Source organism: Sarcophilus harrisii, chromosome 4 (genome assembly GCF_902635505.1).
Source record: "Sarcophilus harrisii chromosome 4, mSarHar1.11, whole genome shotgun sequence".
In the NCBI taxonomy this organism is placed as follows: Eukaryota; Metazoa; Chordata; class Mammalia; order Dasyuromorphia; family Dasyuridae; genus Sarcophilus; species Sarcophilus harrisii.
Window position 1 is genome coordinate 307,422,839 of NC_045429.1, and position 8,009 is coordinate 307,430,847.

General features: G+C 47.0%; 1 protein-coding gene across 1 annotated transcript; it reads right to left on the reverse strand.

Annotated features, from left to right (window-relative positions):
- Positions 1-1,812: 1,812 nt before the first annotated feature.
- Positions 1,813-5,934, reverse strand: ACTG1 (actin gamma 1). The gene is made up of 6 exons (XM_031965627.1): positions 5,776-5,934; positions 4,279-4,412; positions 3,927-4,166; positions 3,199-3,637; positions 2,894-3,075; positions 1,813-2,779 (listed from the first exon to the last, which is right to left on the reverse strand). The coding sequence occupies exons 2-6, from the start codon at positions 4,399-4,401 to the stop codon at positions 2,636-2,638; spliced, it is 1,128 nt and encodes a 375-aa protein (XP_031821487.1). The 5' UTR covers positions 4,402-4,412; positions 5,776-5,934; the 3' UTR covers positions 1,813-2,635.
- Positions 5,935-8,009: the final 2,075 nt, after the last annotated feature.

The window sequence follows — 8,009 nt, forward strand, 5'->3', positions numbered from 1 at the left end:
GAAACTGCATTAGGTTAGAGTGATGAGGTTGCTTTCCGATTCACTAAATGCCCCAAGTTGTCAGCTCCAAGGTTCTTGCACTTACACTAGAAAATGCTTTAAGCACTAAAATCATGGGATTTCTAAAACTAATAAGATCATCAAATTTATTTGAAACCAGGTCCTTGAACTTCAGGTCCAACACACTATGCAAAAAACACCCCTTACCTCCAATTGTCACCAACCTTCCCAGGGAAGGGAACCAGGGTCCTTCTTGAAAGCTTCTAGTTATTTTTGTCAAGTTGATAAATGGCCCCGAGGTTGGTTTTCCCTTTCCAAGTCTCTCCTAGAAGACTTCTCAAAGCCAAGCATTTGACCCCAATTCATTCCTCTTAAATTCAGGGCACATAAATGCACCATCTGACAATAAATTTATATTATTCTTAGGATTGTATTACTTCTCATTTGGTGGTGAATCATCTCCCCTCTCTTCCCATCTGTTTCCTGGATTGGAATTCTATCCCCTCTGGTGCAGTGATTAATACATTCTCTATCTAGGTGGTTAAGAAAATAACACATATCCTGTACTGTTTACCTTGGAAAAGAAATTAAGACCACTGTACATTGCCAATAAAAATTTCTGTAATGGATGCTCAACTTGATGTTTGTTGTCTCCTAAGATGGAGGAAGCCATTGTACAAACCAAAACCTATTTCATACCCAGCTTCTAAATGCATTTGGTTATTTTTAAATACAATTTCTTCCAGCTTTTTTTTCCCCTAGGAAAGTTGCCCATTAGAGTTAGAACTCAAGACTACTGGCCCAGTCATAAACTGCTTAATAAAAGGCCCAACTCAGAATCAACCCTGATATTTTCATTCCATTAACAACCAGCATGCTGGCAACTGATTTCCTGCATTTGCTCAACACTTTGAAATGGTTTTTACATGACAGTATACTCCTTTGCAGACTACTATTGATATCCTCAAGTAGGCAGTGTTCCCATTAACCATCTTCCAAAGAAAAATCACTGGAGAAAGGCCAAGACTTTTAAAACCCTTCCCCTACTTTATTTTTGTCTGCCTTTGAGAACCATATTTTAATACCTGGTTAATATGGCCAGATGTCAACTGTACTCAAATATTTGTAAATATATGCCAAGCCACATACTTGGAATTCTCCAACCTCCAAGTTAAACCAATTTCAGCTTTTTGGTCCCAAGCCTCAAATTGTTTTAGTTGAATTAGTTCAATTTTAAATTGTGAACCTTTTGTGTAATGTGCATTCACTATGAACCATTAAATTTCTTTCTCCTCAATATGATGGCACAAAACTCTCCTACACAAATTTCAAAATAATCCCATAAAATCCTGTAGAGGCCTCTACTATTCAGACCCTTGAAACATCAGGGAGGGAAGGCATGTAAAACAAGCACTATTTCCAGTAGCTAGAAACAAAACTCAAAAGAAAATGTGCACTTTTGATCAGAATGAATAAATTAATAAGATCCAGGATGTGTAACAAAAAAAAAAAAAAATCACTTTTGCTGTGTGCAAGTGAATTATAGATGTGGGGAGGGGTATTTTAAAAAACCATTTAAGTCAGTGTAGCAACTGGAATTACATTGTCTTTTTCTTGTTGAGCCTTTCTACCACTATCCAATAATATCAAACTAGATATATCAAGTTTAATACCCATACTTTGTTCATGACAGCACACTAGTGGCAATTGATTGGCACAAGTCAGAGTAAGAATTTATATTGCAATATTTGCAAGCTTTTCATTATGAACTTAGTTCATATTTCAGCTTAAATAAAAATACAAACACCTTTATTCAGTTTACTTGCAGCACTTTTATTTTTCCTTACACAATGACGTGTTGGGCATTACAATTCTCAACTCTTAGGATGACTTACAAATTTTGGTATTCTACTGTCATGTGAGAACATTAAGGCAACGTACAAAAATCTTACATAAATTAACTAGATGCACAAATTTACAGGTTGTAAATGCAAACTTTTTTTTGCAACTCAAGGTTGAGTAACTTAGCCCCATGACATTGGGGGAAACAGTGGGTTAAGAGGAAAAAAAAAACTGGTTCCTAAGGCTTGGATCCAATATGTATTCTTGCTAGGAGGGTGGCAAGATATAACACACATTTAATAAACTCTTGCCAGCCTTAGGAGAGAAATTCTGTAAGTCAGCTCTTTTAGATGCTGGAAATCTGACCTTTAGATACCCTGTACAGATCTGATGCTTTATAGAACTAAACTGTACAGCTGTTGAGTGTCAACCAGCCAAATACTATATTGCCATATCAGGTCATCTCTATAGAAGTTAACTTGTAGCATTACCTGTCAAAATGAAGTGACCTGTATCAGGGTTTAGATCAAAGATATGTACAAGGTATGCTAAAATGTACACCAAGGGAACAACTGTTAACTTGAATACGAGGTCAAATCAGTAACGGTTCAACAATCTAAAAAGTGCTGATATTTGTCTAATATCAGTTACAACTTCCCCAAGGACAAGTTTCTTTTCGAAGAAGGCTTATTCCAGTTTCATGAGGCTAACATGAGGTGTATTATTTGCCAGGGCAAATTTTTACTTTGTGAATACTCATGCAGCAAATGCGTAGCATTTACTAGCAGTCCATTTAGAAGCATTTGCGATGGACAATGGATGGGCCAGATTCATCATATTCCTGCTTGCTGATCCACATCTGCTGGAAGGTGGACAGAGATGCCAGAATAGAACCACCAATCCAGACGGAATACTTACGTTCAGGAGGGGCAATGATCTGAAGAAGAACAAAAATATTTAAGTTTAATATTTTAACAAAATTTTCTTCAGAAATAAAATTGTCCTAAGCTTATTAAAAGATGTAGCTGATAATGGGACAATGCATACTTACCTTAATTTTCATTGTGCTAGGGGCCAGGGCTGTGATTTCTTTCTGCATTCTGTCAGCAATACCAGGGTACATGGTAGTACCACCAGACAATACTGTGTTGGCATACAGATCCTTTCGGATGTCAACATCACACTTCATGATGGAATTGAAAGTGGTCTCATGAATGCCACAGGATTCCATACCTAAGGGACAATAATCAAATGTTTACTACCTCTTGTTTTACATGCCAAAGTTCATAATTTTTTTTAAGGCTGTCAAGAATGATTGACCAATATATTCCACATTATTTTCCAAAAGCGCCTTACCCAGGAAGGATGGCTGGAAGAGGGCCTCTGGACACCTGAACCTCTCATTGCCAATGGTGATCACCTGGCCATCAGGAAGCTCATAGCTCTTCTCCAGAGAAGAGGATGAAGCAGCAGTGGCCATCTCCTGCTCGAAGTCCAGGGCAACGTAGCACAGCTTCTCCTTGATGTCACGGACAATTTCCCTTTCAGCTGTAGTAGTGAAGCTGTATCCTCTTTCTGTCAGAATCTTCATGAGGTAGTCTGTCAGGTCACGGCCAGCCAAATCCAGACGAAGGATGGCATGGGGAAGGGCATAACCCTCGTAGATGGGCACAGTGTGGGTGACACCATCACCAGAGTCCATAACAATACCAGTGGTACGACCAGAGGCATACAGAGACAACACAGCCTGAATTGCAACATACATGGCTGGGGTGTTGAAGGTCTCAAACATGATCTGAAAAGTAAAGAAAATTTCTAGTTTAGTCAAGTTCAAGAACGCCAACTAATCCATGCTTCACACACACACCACATGCCAACATGCAACAAATTAGATGTGTGGAAAAAAAAAGAAAAGAATGCAGGCAGAAACACAAAGAAGAAACCTTGAGACTTCAGGGAAGAAATGCCAGGAGAGGTACAGAACCCTGGAAATATCGAAAGAAAAACTTGGGTTTTAGAATTAACAAAAAAGGGCTTGTATAACAGATGGTGTTGATACTTCAAAACCAATGGACTGAAAATACCTGTGTCATCTTCTCTCTGTTGGCCTTGGGGTTCAGGGGTGCTTCTGTAAGCAAAACAGGGTGTTCCTCAGGGGCTACACGAAGCTCATTGTAGAAGGTATGATGCCAGATTTTCTCCATGTCATCCCAGTTGGTAACAATGCCATGTTCAATGGGATATTTCAGAGTCAGGATACCTCTCTTGCTCTGGGCTTCATCACCAACATAACTGTCTTTCTGCCCCATTCCTACCATGACACCCTGGTTTAAAAAGAAAAAGCTGAATCAGACACAACATCTTTACACACTTGCTGCAAATCAGATTTTTAAAATGTCTTTAAAGGCAACGGAGTCAAGGATACTTTTCACTGACCTGATGTCTTGGGCGTCCAACAATGGAGGGGAACACAGCTCGAGGAGCATCATCCCCAGCAAAGCCAGCTTTGCACATACCAGAGCCATTGTCAATGACAAGAGCAGCAATTTCTTCTTCCATTTTTGTTTAATCTGTTCAAGACACATGAAAAAAAATGTAAGTCTTATGGTAGGAGAATGTCAAAATAAATGTAACCAATTACTCCTAGTCCACTTACCAATAGTCAACCATTCATTTCCTTTTAAACCATAATCAACTTAAGCGTTTCACTTGCCCCCGCCCTAGGTCCAAGGCATACAAGCGTGCCCAGGAAAGCACTGCTCCATGGCAGTTCTTGGGGAGCGAGTTAGGATAATAACTGGGGCACCGCAGCACCACCGCTGCCCCTGCCAAGGAAGGAAGCGGCCGGCTCCCCAACCGGCGCTGCTGCATTGCAGCCCCTCCTTCCCGTGAGCTCATCACCACCATCACCCAGGCTCAGCACAGCGCCGCCAGATGCCCGCCGGGGCTCCGCCTAATGCGCAGAAATCCCACCACAGAAAGGTCTCCTCCTCTCGGGGCCACCAAGGGAAAACCCCCCTCGCTCTGTGTCTCACAAACTCCTAGCCTGAGCAGCCCCTCCCCCGCCCAGTAGGTTAGCGCTTTGTTTTGCTTGGGGGAAGGGGGCGGGGGCGAGCACCAAGGCTGAGGTGCCCCTACCGCACGATACAGCAGCTTTGCCTCCTTGGTCCCCACCCAGTAGGATGCACAATGCACGCGCCCCCGCCAGCTGGCAGCGCGGCAACGGGCTGGCGCGAGGGGCACCCACGTCATCCATCCGACCCCCACGGGGCGCCGCGCGCAGCCGCCGCGGCCGCTCGGCCCCACCCCATCACCACTCCCCAACGGACGCGCGCTCACTTCCGCCGGAACCCCGTTCCTCTCCTCTCCCACCGCCCCCCCACCTTCTGCGGCCGTTTGAAATTTACCTTTCCTCCTCTGCCCCTCCCCACCCGAACCAATCCCCGCTAGCCTTCGTCCCTCTCGGCCACGCCCACCTGCTCCGCCGGCCGGGCGGGCGAAGGGGAAGAGGGGGTCAGGGTCGCACCCTTGTCCCAGATAACAGGCTCCGCCTTGCGTCTGCCCCCCCACCGAGTATGGGGGGCGCACGAGGCCCGAGCAAGGACAAGCGGACAGGGGGAGGGGAGTTAACCCCCGAGGTGCCGCGCGCTTCTCGGCTCAATAACGAACCCCGAGATGGGGCCTGGTCGGCCCGCACGACTGGCACAGAAAGACACAGAGGGAGGAAAGGTGGGAGAGGGGAAGGCAAACGCCCAAAGAAAAGACTCTTCCCGCCCGGTCCCTAAGCAATGGAGGCTGGGGCGGGGGGAAGGGAAGGCCGAGGAGGCAGGGACACATTACAAAGCCCAACCCGCCCCACCGCAGTAACACTCTAGCCCCCGGCCCCGGCCCTTTATCCACCGCCGCCTCCTTTAGAAGCCACGAGCCGCTTACCTGAGGTTGCGAACCGTCCTAGTCTCAGAATTTGGAGCCGGGAGAGAGGGAAGGGGCCAAGTAAGGAGGGAGCGTCCACAGTAGCCTACAAGTGCTGCCGGCTACCACTGAGTGAGATAGTGCTCGACCTCCTCCGCCGGTATTTAAAGGGCGAGCGAGGCACGAGCGCGCGGCGGCGGCGCGCGCAGCCCTAGAACATGGCCATATATGGAGATCTTTCCGAAACACGAGCGTCCATTGGGCTGCCCGGCCGGGGCACGTGGGGCCGCCGCCACCAGACTCCGCCTCTTCGCTCCCCACCTTCCTATTCCCCCTCCTTTTTTTTCTCCTCCCTTCCCCCAACCTCCACCCGGCTCCCACCCCCACCCCTTCTCCTGCATACAGCAAAGGAGGAGGGGTGGGGGTGGGGGCTGCGGCCTGGAATGTCAGGCGGAACCTGCAAAAGGCTCGAAATCGATCCCCACCCCTCCCCCCTCCGTATTGCACCAAGGGAACCCTAATAATTCAATGGGGAGCCGGCGGAGGGTAAGGAAAAAACTCCAGGACGCCCCTTTTTACACTCCTTGGTGACAGCTCTTGCTCCTGCCCCCAGGGTCTGCAGTAAATGGGGAGAGGAAGAAAGGATGAGAGTAAACCCACACCCAGATACACACGCCCTCCGGGCCCGTGAGAGGGCCCCCCACATTTTAGAGACAGGATGGGTCTGGCTTTCTGCAGGGGCCTCGGACAAAAGGGGCTCCCTTTCCTTTGTGTGGCTAGCCCCCACCCCACCCTTCTCCGTTCCGCAGGAGGGGCGCCCACCGGCCTTCTGTGGGGGAGGGGATCCAGATTGCCAGAGAGGAGCCTCACCCTAGGATACCCGTGCCTTTGGGTCGGAGCGATTCCCCCGTAAGGGCCCTGCAGAGAGCCTCAGGCAAACTGGGGTTTTCCAAAGGATTTCCAAAATCCTTCTTTGTTTTTTGGATTCGTCTCTAAAATAAAGCTGGAGAACATTTTCGGGGTTACAAGGAGCTGAGGTGGGGCTGGGGGAGGCGGCCCTTCTTTTAATGGGTCCCTCCATACAACAGACTTTGCGTTCCTGCGTTTGGGGCAGATTTTTAGAAGCCAGTTTCAGATCTGAGGGAGTTGGGAGGCCTTTAAAAACCATCACATTCCCTTTCTTCCAAACAATGGAAAGGGCACCGTTTCCCCTTCGGAGCCCAGCTCCACTGAAATCCCGCGGAGAACAATCACTCCTCTATCCCAAACCCTGAAAGAAGGAAGGTGGCAACTGTGAAAGGCAAAGGAAGAGAGAGAGAGGAAGGGAAAGAAAGAAGGGAAAAGCAAGCAAGCTGAATTCACTGGGCATTAATCATCCCCACAGCCTGGGAAGGTTTTTCACAGCTATAACCCATCCAGCGTCTGGAGAGAGCTGCAGCGGATGCACGTTGGAGTGGGAAGGAAGAACATGTTCTCATCCACACTTCATTGCTAGAGCTCGCGTTTTCACCCCTGCAGGGAGATGAGGGTCCCCTCCCATCTGGGGCACTGCCATCGTCAAATCTCCCGTCCCGTAGCCCTATCATTTATTCTCTTCCAACACAGTTCAATAAACCCATTTACTTCGCAGACAATGCATAGAGAAAGACAGACAGACACAGACAGACAGACGTGTCCAGTCCTTGCAGACAGGAAAGCAGATTGTCACAGAATATGGGCTCATCATCCTGACCGAGAACATAATCTCCCTTCCTCCTGCCCAATTGGCCAGATGGGGAAGAGTGGACTGGAGTTACCTTATTTTTCTCCAAAGAAGTCTGCATCTAAAGAATAAAACCTCTTTAATCTGAAAATCTCTGGTTATTCATTTTACTTATACCTCCAGGTAAAGGAATAAACCCACACCTAATTTTTAATCCTGTGGCCAACTGGGGATATTGAGGCAAGGAAAAGCACTTTCTCAGGCTGGTGGGCCAGGGCCAGGAATCTAACCCAGGAGTTCTGATTCCCAGCCTGTAACACTGAATCCCTTACGTACTCCTTGAATGAGACAGTTCTTTAGCTAGTCTGTCCTCGAGCTTTCTCTAAGATTTCAGAAAATTACGTTGGGTCAAAGGAGGAAAAAAGAATGAAACTTAACATTGTCTTTGTTCTCTAATAGTCCTGGAAGTACTCTCCCTTTTCCCTTTCACCTGATCTATTCCTAGCTGCTGTTTTCCTCCCATCCCTCAAGGAGGACATGGGCCATGAGGATT